Source organism: Bos mutus, chromosome 7, assembly GCF_027580195.1.
Source record: "Bos mutus isolate GX-2022 chromosome 7, NWIPB_WYAK_1.1, whole genome shotgun sequence".
Classification (NCBI taxonomy): Eukaryota; Metazoa; Chordata; class Mammalia; order Artiodactyla; family Bovidae; genus Bos; species Bos mutus.
The window spans coordinates 14,792,397-14,812,417 of NC_091623.1; the positions used below are offsets into that span (position 1 = coordinate 14,792,397).

The following is a 20,021-nucleotide window of genomic DNA, read 5'->3' on the forward strand; positions in this document are numbered from 1 at the left end:
TTTTTTTTTAGAAATTGTTAGACTCCAGTGAGAAGGCAATGGCACCCCACTCCAGTACTCTTGCCTGGAAACTCCTATGGACAGAGGAGCCTGGTAGGCTGCAGTCCGTGGGGTCGCTAAGAGTCGGACATGACTTCACTTTTTCACTTTTCACTTTCATACATTGGAGAAGGAAATGGCAACCCACTCCAGTGTTCTTGCCTGAAGAATCCCGGGGATGGGGGAGCCTGGTGGGCTGCCGTCTATGGGGACGCACAGAGTCGGACACGACTGAAGCGACTTAGCAGCAGCAGCAGCAGTAAGAATGAACTAATATTATATCACAATAATTTGTTAAATAATTTTTGTGTAATGCATCTTTGCTGTGGAGATTTCAGAAGTAGAAGGAAAAAGGATAACCCTCACGAGTATGTGTTTGCACAACGATGACATCACGAAGACATCACACAATTTTTTAATTGCCTTTTTTTAGTATTTGCATGGAAGGAAGGAAGTTTCGTAGCCTCAGATCAGTACTCTCTGCTTGTAAATTTTTGAAGTTTTTAAAAGGATTTTATATGGGAAAAGACATCAAATACTTATATTTCAAATAGCAGTAAGTGTTACTGATGTTTTTTTCAGTGTTTTATTTATCTTTGCATTATTCCAAACAAGATTGGAAGTGATTTATTTACATCACATGTCAAAACTGACTTTTGAAGTAGTGCTTTGGTCAGTAAGATAAGGGCATTTCTGCAGACTACTATCATCGCGATAGCTTTCCTCCACTGACTCTCTAAGGCATTAGGCAGCAGTCTCTAGATACTTTTATGCTGTCTATTGATTTGAGAGTTTCTAAGTTTTCACAGTTCATCCTGAGCAGTGCTCTCCCTCCAAATCCTGATGCCTGAACTTTCCTCTAATGATCATTTAATAGGGAGCCAGTTCTCAAAGGAATTGTCATGCTTCAACAATTTGCTTTATCTGTTTGGTAGTGGCAAATTGTTATATTGTTAGTGCACTTTTCTAATTAATATTTATTCTTTTTGATCCACTCAATACGGTATATTTTTCTTTAGAATTTAGAATTCTTCTTCTTGGTGGGGAGGATAAAAATAGAACTTTATGCTCTCTTTTTGCACAGGCGATATTCTGGTAGGAAGCCTCACGCCTTGTGCCACTGGTACTAGTCCTTTCTTTGTTAGTTGAAAGCCAGGGAAGGAAAGGTCAGGTCCCACTTCCTCTGTCAGTGCTAGACCGTTGCCCTCTGTGCTCTCTGGAGAGGCCAGAGAACTAAGGAAGCTGAAGAATGGCTGGAGGATATTTCAAACTAATTAATTGCGTTGTTCATGTCTTCCACGTGCCTCAGTGTGAGTTGCAACTGACTCAACTAACTCTATCAGATTCACAGGCCATTTAGGAAATGACTTATAGCTTTACTGACATAGTTTACACATCGTATATTTTCTAGAATTGATGACTCAATTTAGCAAGCGTTTATTTACAGACATAATGGAAAATAAGATACTATAAAATTTAAGAGTACTTTTCTTCCTTTTCCCCAAATATTCAGATTATGAATAATTTTCATTTTCTTTCTTTCCTATTGTATGTTGGCTTTTTGTTTGTTTATTTATATTTTTGGTCCAAGGGTCCATGTTGTAATATAAAGCTCACTGTGAGAATAGGTTCTTCTTCCTAAAATATAACTAAATCTCAGAAGCAATTGGCTTCAAGTGGAGTTTGAATTCTTGTCCCCAAAACGTTTTACACAATTATTGTTATAGCCCTGGGATTTTGGTAGTTTAGATGGGAAAGAATTTGATGTTAGGATATATGTGGTTTATAGTAGTTTTTATAGAAGTGACAGTGATAGGGCAGGCAGGCAGGCAAATGGCTTCTTAGAACACATCTGCTAATATAATGGAAACTATTACTTGGAGAAAAAGAGTAAATCAAATGAATCCAATGTTCACATTTGAAGAATTTCTGAGTTTGATCAAATTCAAACCGATTATACTATTTTAAAAATTATTTTAAATTGCGAACTATAAATATCAGTCCAACCATTTATCAGTGGAATGGTTTTGATTTTTTTCCTGCTAAGTCTGTTAAGACCAGTGTTTCTCAACCCTGACTACATATTAAAATTTACCAGAGGTCTGTGACAGAAGATTCGAACAATCCTGATGTCCAGGTTGCACCTTTGACCATGATCTGTGGCAAAGAGACCCAGGCCTCAAAGTTTTTCTAAAGCTCCCTAGGTGATTCTAATATGCTGCCAACTGCTTTAATATATTACTACATTTTCATGTATATTGAACTGAAAGGTTGGCCTTTAAAAAACATTTTTTTTTTTCTATTAGAACAGTAGACTTTGCTTCTCAGCCACTTGAAGTTAGGCTCTCAGCACAGGAATTAAGTGCTTTCCCATGGAGGGAGGATGTTCAGTTTGGCTGACCTCGAGTACAAGCAGAGCCACAAAGTACTTTATTTATCTTTTCCCTGGGCTCACAGCAATCATTACACGTGAATATGTTTATTTATCAGAATAATAAATGAATGGTTCTGCAGTTTTGTTTCAGATTCACATGTAAGATTCTCAGCATTTTCAAAGAAGGGCCTTTCAAAGACTTAAAACTTCAAAATTTCCTGCTTTTTGTTTTCTACTCATATGTATGAGTTTTGGCAGGGAAAATTTTCATTGACTAAAATCAAAGGGAGAAATAGTGAAAAAAAATTTAAAAACAACAAAAATCCCAGATATTTCAAGCAGAATGAAGAGCTGCCAATTGAGCCCCTTACTTAGAAAGAAAAATATGGGAATGTGGTATTCTTAGAATTTACCACCATCTGAGAATCTCATATTTGTTGATCAAACCAATAGGTTCATCCCTAGAAAATGAAGAATCTGAGCTTTCTCTCCACCTTGAGAATAATCCCTTGAATAAACACAGCTCACGCTGCAGTCAGACACCAACTGAAAGAAAGAAGCATCTTTTAATAATGGAGGCATGTGGAACTGGACAACTTCAGTGGACAGGGATAAGCTGAGAAGGAAAATTGTTTAATTTCAGAGAAGACATGGAGCTACTCTCTGGGCTGACCCAGGTTGTCTCAGATGATGAGTGGCTATAGAGATGACAAAGCTTTATTGGTCTGAAACAAATATAGAGAAAATAAGCTTCACTTGTTCTTAGTGGAAAAAAAAAAAATGTGTGTGCAGTGAATTTCCTCCTAAAGATTGGAGCAAGTAGCCTGCTGTCAGTATCCTAAATACATCACCTACAGAGAGATAAGGACTCCAGAGTCATCTTAAGCTGTGCCCTCTAAATAATGCTAAATGAAGGGCTGAAGAAATCACACTACCCAGTAATGCTTTAATGTAACACTTTACTTTTTGGTGGCTCAGCAGTAAAGAATCCGTCTGCCAATGCAAGAGATGCATGTTTGATCCCTGGGTCAGAAAGATTCGCTGGAGAAGGAAATGGCAACCCACTCCAGTATTCTTACCTGGAAAATAAGATGGACAGAGGAGCCTGGAGGACTACAGTTCATGAGGTTGCAAAGAGTTGGACACAACTGAATAACTGATCAACAATTCTTGCATATCTGATCATCCTGGACAAGGTCCCTTCTGCTCAAGAAGGTAGTCTTCTCAAGACTAAGACTTTAGTATTAAGCCTTGTCACTTGATAGGGAATTAAGGGGACCACATCTGAACAGTGAACTTATTTTTATTTAAGCAGTATTCTAAAGGAGATCTGTCCTGGGTGTTCTTTGGAAGGAATGATGCTAAAGCTGAAACTCCAGTACTTTGGCCACCTCATGTGAAGAGTTGACTCATTGGAAAAGACTCTGATGCTGGGAGGGGTTGGGGGCAGGAGGAGAAGGGAACGACAGAGGATGAGATGGCTGGATGGCATCATGGACTCAATGGACATGAGTTTGGGTGAACTCTGGGAGTTGGTGATGGACAGGGAGGCCTGGCATGCTGCAATTCACGGGTCACAAAGAGTTGGACATGACTGAGAGACTGAACTGAACTGAACTGATGGAAACCCATAGGACCTTTCAGTATTAGTACCAAGCAGGTTTGTGTGGGATTTGGCTATAATAATACAAGAGGTTTGCTGGAAAAGTTAAGATGATACCTTTCATCTGTGTGAAAACTTAAACGTTAAAGAAACATGATTTAATTTCATGTTACCCTTAGACTTTTTTCTCCAAGGTTGTTTAATGTATTCCAAGTAAGGGAAAAAATTTAAAGTAAACTTTTCTGTTTGAATGTCAGTAACCCAAATTGTTTTAGATGCTTGCATTCAAGTCATTGCACCAGTAATAGACTCTTGCACTCAAGAATCCATTTTTAAATACCGAAATATCCAGAAACTGTCTTCCACATTGAAAATTCAGAAGGGATGGAAATATTAACAAATATGTTCCTTTTTATTGGACTATAAAGTGCATGAGAAGGACTTCAGCAAGAAAATTAAAAACCTTTTTAAAATTTAGCTGTGTATGTAGTTTAAATATATAAATCTATTCAAGGATACACTGAACCAGATGAACCAAATAAATTATACTTTGAATCATAGTAGATTTGGGGATAATACTATTGCTGATTTAGTTACACTACAGATATACTCCTTTTGTTGCTGTTGTTGATAACTTTGCAAAATATAGGAAATAGGAATTGGTAGGTGTTTACAATTTGAAGTCAACTGTATCAGAGCAAGGATGAGTTAAATGTCTTTTCTTGAGATAATGCATTTATGGGGTTTGACACAAAGAAAAATAGCTAAGATTCTACAACTCAGAAGAATCAAGAGATACTGCAGTAACATAAAATTGACTTTTAATGTTTGTTTACCAGTTCATTGTATCTTACAGAAAATGAAAACATTTTTTTTTTTTGTAATACAGATATGGTTCTTCTCAGATTTGTACTCAGTAGGTATTAAATGCCTTTAAATACTGACTTCCTTTTAATCAGGTGGCTTAATAATGACTTGTATTTTTCATTTCTTTCATTGTACATCATTGCTACGCTGGCAGTAGTGAGCTACGGTACAGTTAACTTCTCAACACAACTATGTCAGTTATCCACTGATCATTCTTTATGTATTCTATGCTGATAATGAATAAGCGATTCCCTTTTCATCCTTCCCTCCTTAGTGGTCAACTACTCCTTGAGACCACCATATTCTTTGGAGCACTGAAATCAAGAAACCCAGTATGGCTGCCAGCAACCAAATTGGAATCTCCTTTGAGACTACTTCTAATTGCCAAAATAATAAGCAACTACATTATTGCATAAAATAAAACTTTAACAGGTACCGGCCCCCTTTCTATGAAAGAAAGTTTAAATTTACAAATACCATATTTGACTAGAAATTACTGTGACAAAACATGGCAGCAGTTGGTAAAAAATGGCTTCCAGTGTTAATGTAACTAACTTGTTTTCATTCTTATACTGCCTTTTATAGGTATCATTTCTTTTGTCTATTTTTTCAAATGTAGGCTTGTCAGTGAAATATGCAGATATACTTTGTTCCTTAAATGGGCCAAGTGTTAATTATGAACGAAATGATCAAAGCAAGATTTCCTAACCAGACTCCCATCTCATCCCTCTGTTGTTCTTAGTACCCAAGTCTGAGTAGCAATTGTTGAATTAGCCAGTGTTAGCCAGTGTTGTACCAACTTTACGTTAGGAATTGTGTTAGTATAACCTTTTTTTTCCAGACACTCTCAGTGAAATATCTTGAGGAATGAAATAGGAAAATAGATATTTGGTGAAAATGGCAAAATAAGAATATTAAAAAGAAACTCTTATTCAAGGAGGAGTCCAAAAGGGTATGGGAATTCTGATCCTTTGGGAGAAGTCAGAAGATAAAAATTCTGCCCAGCAGTATTCATTCTGTTAAGATTTTTTTTTCCCAAGCATGGAAAAATGGTGTGCAGTCAGTATAGACTTTAGTCAGCTAACAGTCACTCCAAAGATTTTTATCAGCACCAATTCCTATACTAGTAAGTATTCAAAAGTTAAGAAATGTTACTATGCTTAATATATAAAGGTAGAGTTTTGCAGCAATAACTGAAATTTGTATATCTGCTTCAATAGAAATTTCTTTCCACTTGTACTTCCAATAAGATTCTTGTAATGTGAGTAATAATCATTCAAGTATGGATTTCCTCTAGTGAGTTGACCTCACTTTTGAGGTACTAGAGTCACTGTTTTGGAGATAGTCCCTCTTTAAATAATATATTCATATTATCTTAGACCATTCAGGTATTTTTAATTTAGAAGTTTGAATTCTATTTGTATCAGCAGTGTTTGAGTTAAACTATACAATCTCTTTGGATTTGTATTTTTGTACAATTTGCATATCCAACCTACTGTAAAAATGTGCATGCATACCTTCTCATCTTTTAATAGCAAAGCATCTGAAAATTTCCAGATATGCTTTTGACAGATGAAATGATCTACTTTTATTTACAATATTCTGCCTAGATAATATATGAGTATAGTTATGGTTTCATGGACTTCCAATTGTCCTATACCTTCCACACACATAACTCTACATTTATAGAGTAAATTTATTAGAATTATTACAGAGCTTTGAAGGCAACCACAATCAATTCAGGAAACAGATTTATTTACTCATGTTCATGGGAGGAAAATCTACATAAAAACATTCATGAAAGCATATCAGCTATGTCATACTTGGATTATTATCCTAAATCCCATTTATTAGAACTCATTGTCAAACAATGGGAAACCATGAAATGTAATTTGAATACAAATATTGGTCCCTGTGGGGTTTCAACACTCATAAAAATATAGGAAAACCGAGCTTTATTTAAGATTGGAGCTGCTAATGGGGAAAGTTGTTTTTTGAAGCTGGTCTTACCCTTTCATATAAAGCCCTGAAGATTTTAGTGTAAACTCTTTGACAGCTTCAGCATTTCATTTAAGCCTGATGATGATCAGCAAGAAAGTGACATCCATAACTGTTCACATTTTCTATATGGAGAAAGGTTAAAACTACTTTGTTGACTTTTTTACCCAAACACAGGCACCAGTTGGACTTCCTAGTCTATATACAAATAGGAATAATAAGAATTCTGAAAGTTGGGTTCTTATTTCTTGGTTAGGCAAGTATAGTTATTTATTCCTTCTATGATTTAAATTTTTGTCATGTCATGTAAATAAGAAGGAAATATTAAATATTTTAAAGTTAATTTTATAGGACAATAACACTTCATAGGCTAACATAAAATCAAGCTGCTAAATTTTACAATTTTTCTGTCCAGCAGTTTATCTATATAACTGCCCTGAGTAGATGCTAAATGCTGCTTAGCAAACGGCCCTTAGAATTTAAATATAATTCAGTAAAGCTACTCAAAAGAAAACAGTTCTTCTCAGGCATGTATAATTTTAATTAGAAGAAGGTAGGAATCTCTCATTGGTTATATATGATCTGCTGATTTTAGTTTCATACTTCATATAAATGGGGGTCTTAAGGGGTTTTAACTGTGCTTGTTATACATTGAAGTCCATCTGATTTTTTTTTTTTTTTTTTGGTCAAAAAGGCAGGATTTTAAAGAGTAAAATATTCTGACTATTGGAGCTTTGAAATATTTTAGAAAAGTGTAGATTGTTCTCTTGCGAAACTAAGTGTTGTGCAACCTCTCAGAGCCTCAGTTTATGTAAAGAAGCCTATATTTCAAATCTGTTGCTCTAATCTGTTTATTGTAATGCATTTCAAAATTGTACAAACGTGTAAAATTTGTGCTTGTGGCAGCTGCTGCTCTGAGTAGCTTTACTTTCCTTAGTTTAATCCTAGCAATCCTCAAGCTATTGCATGCCCCGATCATGAAAGGATACTTCACTGGGATGATGTAGCCTAAACAGTTTGGCTCTAAAACCTCCATATGTAGTGCTTCCCTTAAAATTATATTAATTTATAATATATATTGAATGATAATAGCTTTACAAAAACAAATTAATGAATTGGTCTTTATGAAAATGACTCTTTACAGTAAGTAAAAAAGGGTTATCACAGTTTTGGTAACTTGCATGAGTTCATATTGGAAAAAAAAAACAAAACCTTTCACTTCACATGTTCTTAATGACTTTCAAACTGATGTGCTTTAGGGGCACGCTCAGTTGTATGCTCTGAAGCAGTAGACACCATACAGCTTATGCTTTTTGTCTGGGAAACCCACGAAGCGCACTGCAGCCTCGCTAGGACTGCAGCGCCTTCTTGGCCTAGAGATGGGGTAGCGGACACTGCCGTCTGCCAACCAGCCTGCATCGCAACGGTCATATCCCAGAAGTTTCCAGGCAGCGAATATCTGGCCCACTTTAGCAATCTGAGCACCATCATTGAGACAAGCCTGCACCGCTTCGTCGTAGGTCAGCTTGGTGGGGTGGATCAGGTAGTAAAATCGGCCTGCAGAGAGAAGGAAAGAGGGTCAGTGGGCCTGTCTGGAGCTCAGCCCAAGAGAGATGGAAAGAGCCCCAAATGGAAGTGTTTCTCAATGCGGGGGGATATAGAGCAGTGTCTGTAGAGGTTCTGAAACATAGGCTAGTCAGTTAAAGGCAGTAACCCTAGATCTCTCTCCATTAAATTAGTTTTTTCCTTGCCCCTTAGTGTGTGTTCAGACATGCCCTTTTAGAGCGGTGAAAAAGAAAGGGGAAATGACAGATGCAGTCTCTGTTAGCCAATTAGTGGCTAAAAGGGCCCTTCTGTGGCATTAGAGAAGACAGAATTCCATGTTAAAAGCAAGAGCTATTTAAATTCTAGCTGTAGCAAGACTGAAGCCCAGCACAAGTTTCTGGAGAGGCAAAATTTGAATGTGAAAGGATCAAAAAACATTCCTGACAGAAAAGTCCATTTAAAAAAAATCAAAAGCCCTCAAGTCCTTTTCATTACAGGTATCAATAAGGCATTATTCTTATTCAAAGACTACAGTATGAAAATGCAAAACATACAGGAAGTCACTTGCCATAAATAGTACGGACTTAGAATGTGAACCCAGTCTGTTCACTCACTAGCAGAGAGGAAAGGAGTTAGTTGTTTTTTCCAACTTCCCTCTGTAGGAGCTTGGACACCTAACCATTTCTTGATTCACAAAAAAGAGCAAGTTAGCCTCAACCACTTACCTCAGTAGTGTTCATTACTGAGATTCCTTCAATTTGTACTAAATATGCATAAGAAGTATATGACACCAACTAACTAAAGTCATAGGCACCTACCAGTGCAAGATTTTCTCAGATTTTTAGTTTCAGGTAGAACAGGATCAGACTCTTACCAGGTTACACATTGTCATGTGATACCCTCCTGAAAAGTGAAAGTCGCTCAGTCGTGTCCAACTCTTTGGGAGCCCATGGACTATACAGAATACTGGAGTGGGTAGCCTTTCCCTTCTCCAGGGGATCTTCCCAACCCAGGTCTCCCACATTGCAGGAGGATTCTTTACCAGCTGAGCCACAAGGGAAGCCCAAGAAAACTGGAGTGGGTAGCCTATCCCTTCTCCAGTGGATCTTCCCAACCCAGGAATCGAACCAGGGTCTCCTGCATTGCAGGTGGATTCTTTACCAACTGAGCTATCAAGGAAGCCCTGATACCCTCCTGCCTCTCTTCAAATATAGATTATTGAAGTCTAAATTAGTGCTTGTCAGTTCTTTCTAGACTGCTGCTGCTACTGCTGCTAAGTCGCTTCAGTTGTGTCTGACTCTGTGCGACCCCATAGACCGCAGCCCACCAGGCTCCGCCATCCCTGGGATTCTCCAGGCAAGAACACTGGAGTGGGTTGCCATTTCCTTCTCCAATGCATAAAAGTGAAAAGTGAAAGTGAAGTTGCTCAGTAGTGTCCGACTGTTAGCGACCCCATGGACTGCAACCTACCAGGCTCCTCCGTCCATAGGATTTTCCAGGCAAGAGTACTGGAGTGGGGTGACATTGCCTTCTCCGTCTTTCTAGACTAAAAGGGTATAATTTGGAGAACGGGTAGTGGTCATGAGAGCATTAATAGAGGGTTAGTTCTATCACCTGTACCCGAGGCTGGCAAACTATAGCATGTGAGTCCAATGAGGTTTTATTAGAACACAGCCACACCCATCTGTTTAAGATTGTTCATGGTGGCTTTTGTGTTGTAGTTTACAAAGCTACATGAAATAGTTGCAACAGAGAGCATATGGCCCACAAAGCCAAACATATTTACTGTCTGACCTTTTGTTGATCCCTGATCCCTTTCTGTTTTCCCCATAGCATATCAACAGGCACCTAAAATGTAAAATAATGGGACCTGGGCCAGCCTCATGGGTTTGCAACCTGCACAGTTACACTGGGCCTCATGCTTGATTTAATGTTCTACTGTGTCATCTTAAAATTCTTAATAATTTTTTTTTTTAACAAGGAGCCCACATTTTCATTTTGCACTAGGCCCCACTATCACATCACTGGTTCTGAAAGAAGCAAGATAGGGTTGGGAGTTGTGCTGAATTCAACTAATCAGTCATCAGTACTGATGCAAACTGGATCTCTCACTTCTGCTTTTGCTTCCAGTGTTATTTCTACTTAATTTTCTTGCAAAGTTCTCTTAATCAGAGCTCTCTCTTTATCCAGCTCTCTATCCTAAGCTTTGCTGATGATCTCTGAATACATTGACATTGTAATTTAAAGAAGAGCATGACACTGACGCCATCCTTACTTCAATGGAGAGATCTATATCCTATGGAGGGCACACAGTGGCAGCAGCATCTTTGGCAGTAAGAAAAAGACTCCATAAAACATGACAAACTATTTCACAGCAACAGTTGGATGCAATAAAACCAAAGAATCATGGAAATGTGTACTTTTGCTTGGTATCTGTGTTGATTTTTAAACATTATGATATTACAGAGCTTCTCATAATACTTCAAAGATTTTTCTTTTTTTAAGTAGATAAGATTAAAATTTTAATGTCATATCATAGTATGTATTGGTTTCTGGGATAACAAACAAGGTAGTATGGTTAATATCTTACCATTGAAATTGGATGTAAAACAGAAGACATCATATCTGCTTTTATCTTTGTCCCAAAACCCGTAGTTCCTGACGCCAGGGACTGTGTTCTGGCCTCCACAGGGTTCTCTGGGTTTTGTGATGGGATATTGCACAGACCCATCACTGAGCCAGCCAGCGTTGCACCAGTCCAGCCCACTCCGCCAGGCATCATACAGCTGATCAAAGGAGGCAATCACAGCATCCTGGTCCAGACAAGCCTGCTGTGCCTCATGAAAATTGAGATTGTAGCGCCCCAGTCGTGGAAAATAAGGGAATACTACACCTGTCCAAAGGAGAAAGCAAGGACTCATTAGTGGCACAAATAGTAAGAACTATAAGCAAATCCCACTTGAGTGGGGAGAACAGAATTACCATCAGATGAAGTAGCAGCTTTTTGCTCAAGTTGCAGTATTTTCTAATGGTCCCATTTCCCTTCAAGCCTCTCAGCTCTGAGCATTTCACAATGAGCTATTTGGTCTGGTAACTTCAGTGATTTATCTGTTTTGCTAAGCATTCAACTCAAGCCTCATAATTCTCCTTTCTGAAATGATTCATCTGCAAATTATAGTTTTCAAGTTGCCCTCCCGGTGAACTTACCTTTTGCATATCTAACAAAAACCTAATTAAGAAGTCTTATTTCATATTAATAGGGTAATTTTTTACAGTGAGGCACTTCCATAAAAAGCATCCTGGCTCTCTTATTCATTTGTCTCAGCTTTTACTGTAGCTTAACTTAATTTCATTTTTTTTTTCTCTCCTTAAACAATACAACTAAAATAAAAGCTTTCATTTTTAAATATTTCTATTACTATTTTTCAGCTTCCGTATTCATGCATTGCAAACTGAAACTAAGTTTTCTAAACATTGATATTGCAAATAGAGAACAAAAGCCTTTAGAAGCTTGTCCTATACAAGGTATGTACAAAATAGACATCTGCCAAATAATTAAATATTTTAGAGGACAAAAACCCTTAGTCAATTTAGCACTTGGTGAAGATTTGGCGCTTGACTTTGCCTGGGAATATGCAACAGTTTTCCAAAGCATTTCTTTAGGTTGGTTCAAATCAGATTATTACGGGAGGTGACTGAGCTGTCTCACAACTTTCTGCACAGTTTCTTTAAAGAATAAGGGTTGCATCATAAAAAAACAAAGTTGTATCATTTGCTGGACTTTATGAAGGACCACTGAGTCAAAATGTCTTCTCCATGGTTGCTAAAAGAAAATTAATTTTGCCTTGAATTTTTTATTATAATGAGTAATAATTCATATTTTAGCATGTGGAATGTAAAAAACTGTCTGACTCACACAGTAATTTGGTGGATTATACCAAATGTGCTATTTTACGAGACGGCAGACCCTGTGCAAGATGGGTGCACAATCTAATAGTGTAACCAGTTGCACAGGAAATGTTTTCTTTTATCAGTTGTCCTGGAATATTCTACAGGAAGAAATTTCAAGAGCCTAAATCAAGTCGTGTCCACTGAAGGGCTCTGCAGGACACATTTGTCCCTGCAGGGCAGTCCAGCTGGCACCATCCACTAGAGGCAGAGATCCAGGAAGGCTTCCTGATCTCATCCTGCCTTCTCAGGTTCTTGGCTGAGAGATCTGTAAGCTGAATTGGAGCCAAAAGTAAGGAGGAAAAGACTCTCTTGGTTGCCTTTGCCCCCTGTAGAGATGGGGGGATGGGGGTGGGGAAAGCCTGGAGGCGACTCCTTCTAAGAAGGGCTGTGCCCAGGCATCCAACTAAAAGCCCAGTCAGCGCTGAGAAGGAGAAGCTTTAGTATTCTCAGTCCCCTCACGCTTTGCATCCTCTTTTCTCAACAAGCCCAGGAATGCCAATGGAAAGGAAAATATTTCATTTTTCCAGTAGAGCTTTCCTTGGCAGCTAGACCTTAAGTGAGAGAAAATCTCAATGTATATAGACCTAAATTCAACCATTTAGGTTGAATTCCATTTCTCAAATAGCTCGAGATGGTAACAGTGGAGAAAGCAGGCTATTTTAATTTGTAATAGTTTTAAAGACCTAGGCAACCTCTCAAGTTTTAATTCACCAGACTGATTTGGTGAACTCCCATAGGCATTGGGAAAATTTTTTCTTTAGTCATTTGTCCTTGATTAGCCATTGAATTATGCTTGATTTAGTTCCAAAAACAGTGTAATATATTTTTGAGTTCCTTTTACATTTAACATAATTTTACACAATCATTTCTCAAAGTCAAAGTGTAACCCTATATTAAAATTTCACTCTTTTTCAATGGTGAGAGTAAATGGTCAACTTACAGTAACTCAAAAAATTTACTTAGCAGATTTTAATCAATGTTTGATGCTGGAAAGAACAAATTCCGAGTAAATCAAGGTCAATTTCCACATCCTCACCAACATTTTAAAAGTTTCACTTTATTGTACACATTTTAACAATCAGATGTTTTGTACAAGTGGGAGCATTTCTGGAACATGTTTATTAGTATTTTATTTATTTACTCGTTTTACTTCCAGCTAGTTAAGATTTCAACATCTAAGACTATAACTGCAGAAACTTTCTTGGCTCTGTGGAAAAATGTGCAATTCCTACAGTTGAATTATGGAGCAAATGGTGATTACTTTCATCCAGCATTACAAAAATAAGAAAAGTTAAACTTTCATGAGTGAGAAAGAAGGGTATATGATTATTTTCCAAGTACGATTATTTTATACTTATATGTCAAAATATAATCAAAAACTCTTTACTTTTCCCTGAAAGGCTGGTATGCATTACTACCAAGGGTATTAATAAGAAATATCCATCACATGGAAAAGGATAATATCAAGTGATGTGAGTAGTTTAGTGAATTGAAATATGTTTTAAAAGCACATTCTTTAAGACTTACAATTGCACAGTCCAGTTCATCTTAGTTGTTGGCAAATATCAATTTGTTGGTTATGTGAAAGGTTTTCATGCCATGCTGCATATTAAAGCTAAAGGAAATTTCAATAACTCCATAAAGTAAATATTTTTTAATAATAAAAAGGTAGAGGCCATGCAGAACACTTGTACTTTCCACAGTATCTCTCAGAATGCCTTTCAGTGTTACATACATATACGGAATTAGCTTTCTATTTCTAAAAGTTCTCAGATCCTATTTTTTGTGAATTGGCCCCATTTTCATCAGTGGAAGACCAATAATACAGTGGAAGATTAGAAGTACAAATATCATGTTTTTCATATCATTATCTATATATTTATCAATTGCTCAAATGAATTCTGTAGGCCAAGCTACTCATGAATTTCTGGGGACACTTTCCTTGTTATATAAGGCTTACCTCTTGCTGGATGTTGTTTCTAGCAATGTGGGTAATTTGGTAGTAATCAGAGGGCTTTACCCTATCCAAGATTCTACATGAAAAAAATTATGCTTCCACAGCTAATTCCAACTCATATGTAGGTCAGTTTTTCAAAAGGGTTTACTTTTAAAAAAAAAAATCTGTGTGATTTGAAAAACAGACTTTAAAATACAACTAAGAGCAGGCATTATACTGAATACTCTAGGATACCTTGAGTTTGGGGGATGGTGTTTTTCTGCAAAGACTCCATGATTGTATGTGTGTATACACACACACACACATATAAAAATCTGACTCCAAGACAGAATGCTGCTGCTGGTGCTGCTAAGTCGCTTTAGCTGTGTCCGACTCTGTGTGACCCCATAGATGGCAGCCCACCAGGCTCTCCCATCCCTGGGATTCTCCAGGCAAGAATACTGGAGTGAGTTGCCATTGCCTTCTCCGCCAAGACAGAACAGAATCTTATAAATACAAACCATACAATTTTGGCATCTTGAAGTAGAACGATTTTTTTTCTAATTGGGAAAATTTTTTGAACAACATAGCATTTAATCTGGTATTAAAGGGCTAATATGATTAAAGACATTGTACAATTACAGTTGGAAAGGCAGCTTAATTATGACATTTAAAATGATACACTTCCTTAGTCTTATTTATGCATGTTAGAAGATTGACAAGGAGCTTAAGCAGAACTTGCCTGATTTGGTGATGACCCTAGTAAGGATGTAATTGATAGTGAAAAAAGGTCAGAACCTGGAATACAGTTCAGTTCAGTTCAGTCGCTCAGTCGTGTCCGACTCTTTGCAACCCCATGAATCCCAGCATGCCAGGCCTCCCTGTCCATCACCAACTCCCGGAGTTCACCCAGAGTCACATCCATCAAGTCAGTGATGCCATCCAGCCATCTCATCCTCTGTCGTCCCCTTCTCCTCCTGCCCCCAATCCCTCCTAGCATCAGAGTCTTTTCCAATGAGTCAAATCTTTGCATGAGGTGGCCAAAGTACTGGAGTTTCAGCTTTAGCATCATTCCTTCCAAAGAAATCCCAGGGCTGATCTCCTTCAGAATGGACTGGTTGGATCTCCTTGCAGTCCAAGGGACTCTCAAGAGTCTTCTCCAACACCACAGTTCAAAAGCATCAATTCTTTGGCACTCAGCCTTCTTCACAGTCCAACTCTCACATCCATACATGACCACTGGAAAAACCATAGCCTTAACTAGATGAACATTTGTTGGCAAAGTAATGTCTCTGCTTTTGAATATGCTGTCTAGGTTGGTCATAACTTTCCTTCCAAGGAGTAAGCATCTTTTAATTTCATGGTTGCAGTCACCATCTGCAGTGATTTTGGAGCCCCCAAAAATAAAGTCTGACACTGTTTCCACTGTAAGAGCTAATAAATGATAACCACAAGGTATTTCTTCTGCTGCATGTGGTTTACCATAGCCTTCCAATTCTTATGTATGTAATTGCTGCACTGTGAGCATTTACCCAAGACTCAGATGATCATTATATCTACTACTGTGGGCAGGAATCCCTTAGAAGAAATGGAGTAGCCATCATGGTCAACAAAAGAGTCTGAAATGCAGTACTTGGATGCAATCTCAAAAATGACAGAATGATCTCTGTTCGTTTCCAAGGCAAACCATTCAATATCATGGTAATCCAAGTCTATGCCCCAGCCAGTAACGCTGAAGAAGCTGAAGTTGAACAGTTCTATGAAGACCTACAAGACCTTTTAGAACTAACACCCAAAAAAGATGTCCTTTTCATTATAGGGGACTGGAATGCAAAAGTAGGAAGTCAAGAAACACCTGGAGTAATAGGCAAATTTGGCCTTGGAATACGGAATGAAGCAGAACAAATGTTAATAGAGTTTTGCCAAGAGAACACCCTGGTCATAGCAAACACCCTCTTCCAACAACATAAGAGAAGGCTCTACACATGGACATCACCATAAGGTCAACATTGAAATCAGACTGATTATATTCTTTGCAGCCAAAGATGGAGAAGCTGTATACAGTCAGCAAAACAAGACAAGGAGCTGACTGTGGCTCAGATCATGAACTCCTTATTGCCAAATACAGACTTAAATTGAAGAAAGTAGGGAAACCCACTAGACCATTGAGGTATGATCTAAATCAAATCCTTTATGATTATATAGTGGAAATGAAATAGATTTAAGGGACTAGATCTGATAGATAGAGTGCCTGATGAACTATGGACAGAAGTTCGTGACATTGTACAGGAGACAGGGATCAAGACCATCCCCAAGAAAAAGAAATGCAAAAAAGCAAAATGGCTGTCTGGGGAGGCCTTACAAATAGCTGTGAAAAGAAGAGAAGAGCAAAGCAAAGAGAAAAGGAAAGATATAAGCATCTGAATGCAGAGTTCCAAAGAATAGCAAGAAGAGATAAGAAAGCCTTCCTCAGCGATCAATGCAAAGAAATAGAGGAAAACAACAGAATGGGAAAGACTAGGGATCTCTTCAAGAAAATTAGAGATACCAAGGGAACATTTCATGCAAAGATGGGCTTGATAAAGGACAGAAATGGTATGGACCTAACAGAAGCAGATGATATTAAGAAGAGGTGGCAAGAATACACAGATGAACTGTACAAAAAAGATCTTCACAACCCAGATAATCACAATGGTGTGATCACTGACCTAGAGCCAGACATCCTGGAATGTGAAGTCAAGTGGGCCTTAGAAAGCATCACTACGAACAAAGCTAGTGGAGGTGATGGAATTCCAGTTGAGCTCTTTCAAATTCTGAAAGATGATGCTGTGAAAGTGCTGCACTCAATACGCCAGCAAATTTGGAAAACTCAGCAGTGGCCACAGGATTGGAAAAGGTCAGTTTTCATTCTAATCCCAAAGAAAGGCAATGCCAAAGAATGCTCAGACTACCACACAATTGCACTCATTTCACAAGCTAGTAAAGTAATGCTCAAAATTCTCCAAGCCAGGCTTCAGCAATACGTGAACCATGAGCTTCCAGATGTTCAAGCTGGTTTAAGAAAAGGCAGAGGAACCAGAGATCAAAGTGCCAACATCTGCTGGATCATCAAAAAAACAAGAAAGATCCAGAAAAACTTCTATTTCTGTTTTATTGACTATGTCAAAGCCTTTGACTGTGTGGATCACAATAAACTGTGGAAAATTCTGAAAGAGATGGGAATACCAGACCACCTGACCTGCCTCTTGAGAAATTTGTATGCAGGTCAGGAAGCAACAGTTAGAACTGGACATGGAACAACAGACTGGTTCCAAATAGGAAAAGGAGTACGTCAAGGCTGTATATGGTCACCCTACTTATTTAACTTATATGCAGAGTACATCATGAGAAACACTGGGCTGGAAGAAGCACAAGCTGGAATCAAGATTGCTGGGAGAAATATCAATAACCTCAGATATGCAGATGACACCACCCTTATGGCAGAAAGTAAAGAGGAACTAAAAAGCCTCTTGATGAAAGTGAAAGAGGAGAGTGAAAAAGTTGGCTTAAAGCTCAACATTCAGAAAACAAAAATCATGGCATCTGGTCCCATCACTTCATGGGAAACAGTGGAAACAGTGTCAGACTTTTTTTTGGGGGGGGCTCCAAAATCACAGCAGATGGTGAATGCAGCCATGAAATTAAAAGACGCTTACTCCTTGGAAGGAAAGTTATGACCAACCTAGATAGCATATTCAAAAGCAGAGACATTACTTTGCCAACAAAGGTACGTCTAGTCAAGGCTATGGTTTTTCCAGTGGTCATGTATGGATGTGAGAGTTGGGCTGTGAAGAAAGCTGAGAACCGAAGAATTGATGCTTTTGAACTGTGGTGTTGGAGAAGACTCTTGAGAGTCCCTTGGACTGCAAGGAGATCCAACCAGTCCATTCTAAAGGAGATCAGTCCTGGGTGTTCTTTGGAAGGACTGATGCTAAAGCTGAAACTCCAGTACTTTGGCCACCTCATGCAAAGAATTGACTCATTGGAAAAGACTCTGATGCTGGGAGGGATTGGGGGCAGGAGGAGAAGGGGGACGACAGAGGATGAGATGGCTGGATGGCATCACTGACTTTATGGACGTGAGTCTGGGTGAACTCCGGGAGTTGGTGATGGACAGGGAGGCCTGGCGTGCTGCAATTCATGGGGTCGCCAAGAGTTGGACATGATGGAGCGACTGAACTGAACTGAGGTTGAAATTGTCAAGTCCCTCATAGTGTCTGTTCTTAGCAATCATGGTTCGTCAGATTTTATTCTATGATGGCACCGTAGCTATCATTAAAATTTTTGTAGTTTTATTTTAAAATGAATTCTTATCTCATGTTGAAATATATAGATAAAATAATACCCTGGATTTTTCTTTAAAATTATTCAGTTGGAGTAGATAAAGCAGGCTAAAGTAAGATTAGCTATCTGATGACACTTTTTGAAGCTGGATGATTATATATATAGATACGTTATACTCTTCATCATAGTCTTTCTCCTTTTTCAAACTTTTGAAATTGGTGAAAATGAAAAGTTAAAAAATTTTATCCCACCCTATTGCCATGCTGAGGGTTAAATCAGTCAAACTGGATGCTAACTACCTGTGGCATCTGTTACTCACATTTTGGCCTTTGAAGAGTTTCTCCTTCAACCTGTGATGTTCTCTTTCCCATTTTGTCATACTCTCTATGCTATGAAGGTACAAAGTTCACCTCTCATGGTCCATATCAAATGTCTCTTCCTTTAGAGTGTTTTCCAATGCATGGCCCTTCTTTTGCATGCAGACTTTTTTGTATTGAAAGTATAAACCCATTGTATCAAACATTCACTCACTTATAAACTATTTCCTGGAGAAGGGAATGGCAAACCAGTATTCTTGCCTTGAGAACCCCATGAACAATATGAAAAGGCAAAAAGATATGACACTGAAAGATGAACTCCCCAGTCAATAGATGCCCAATATGCTTCTGGAGAAGAGTGGAGAAACAACTCCAGAAAGAATGAAGAGACGGAGCCAAAATGCAAACAGTGCCCAGTTGTGGATGTGACTGATGACAGAAGTAAACTCTGATGCTGTGAAGAACAATATTGCATAGGAACCTGGAATCTTAGGTCCATGAATCAAGGCAAATTGGAAGTGGTCAAACAGGAGATGGCAAGAGTGAACCTTGACACTTTAGGAATCAGTGAACTCAAATGGACTGGAATGGGTGAATTTAACTCAGATGACCATTATATTCCATTTAGCAGGTGAAAAGTGAAGTTGGACAAGTTTGCAAATATTTACAAAAAAAAATGTGATTAGAGTTACAGTAGAAATCTGTGGTCTGAGAACATCAGAGCTGGGGGTGGAGGGGATAAGGCTCAGGGTAGCATTGGTTTTTGATCTTATTTTTAAAGGATTGCATTGTTTCCAGTTGTTCAGAAATGATTCATGTAGATAATGTTAAATGTGGAAATGTCAGTCACTCTAAGGCAGATCCTCTGGTTAATGACTGTTTCTACTCTTCCTATAGTACAGAAGCAGCTGTAATTGACACACCAATTAACGCAGTATGACTAAAAGACAGTCCCTTGATCATCTCCCAAATAACTCTGGGGCCTTTAAGAATCTTTAGAAAGCTTCAGAAGAACTGAAGCTGTCAAACACCAGTGCCTTTCTGAAACCTCTACTCTTCTACCCCAAC

General features: G+C 38.2%; 1 protein-coding gene across 1 annotated transcript in view; it reads right to left on the minus strand.

The window, feature by feature from the left end:
• Nucleotides 1-4,877: 4,877 nt before the first annotated feature.
• HAPLN1 (hyaluronan and proteoglycan link protein 1) overlaps nt 4,878-20,021 on the minus strand; it is an 80,820-nt gene continuing 65,676 nt past the window's right edge. The window contains exons 4-5 of the mRNA XM_070374772.1: nt 11,017-11,319; nt 4,878-8,438 (exon numbers count right to left, since the gene is read on the minus strand). Coding sequence (XP_070230873.1) covers nt 8,149-8,438; nt 11,017-11,319 — 593 coding nt within the window. The 3' untranslated portion in view covers nt 4,878-8,148. The remainder of the gene's footprint in view (nt 8,439-11,016; nt 11,320-20,021) is intronic.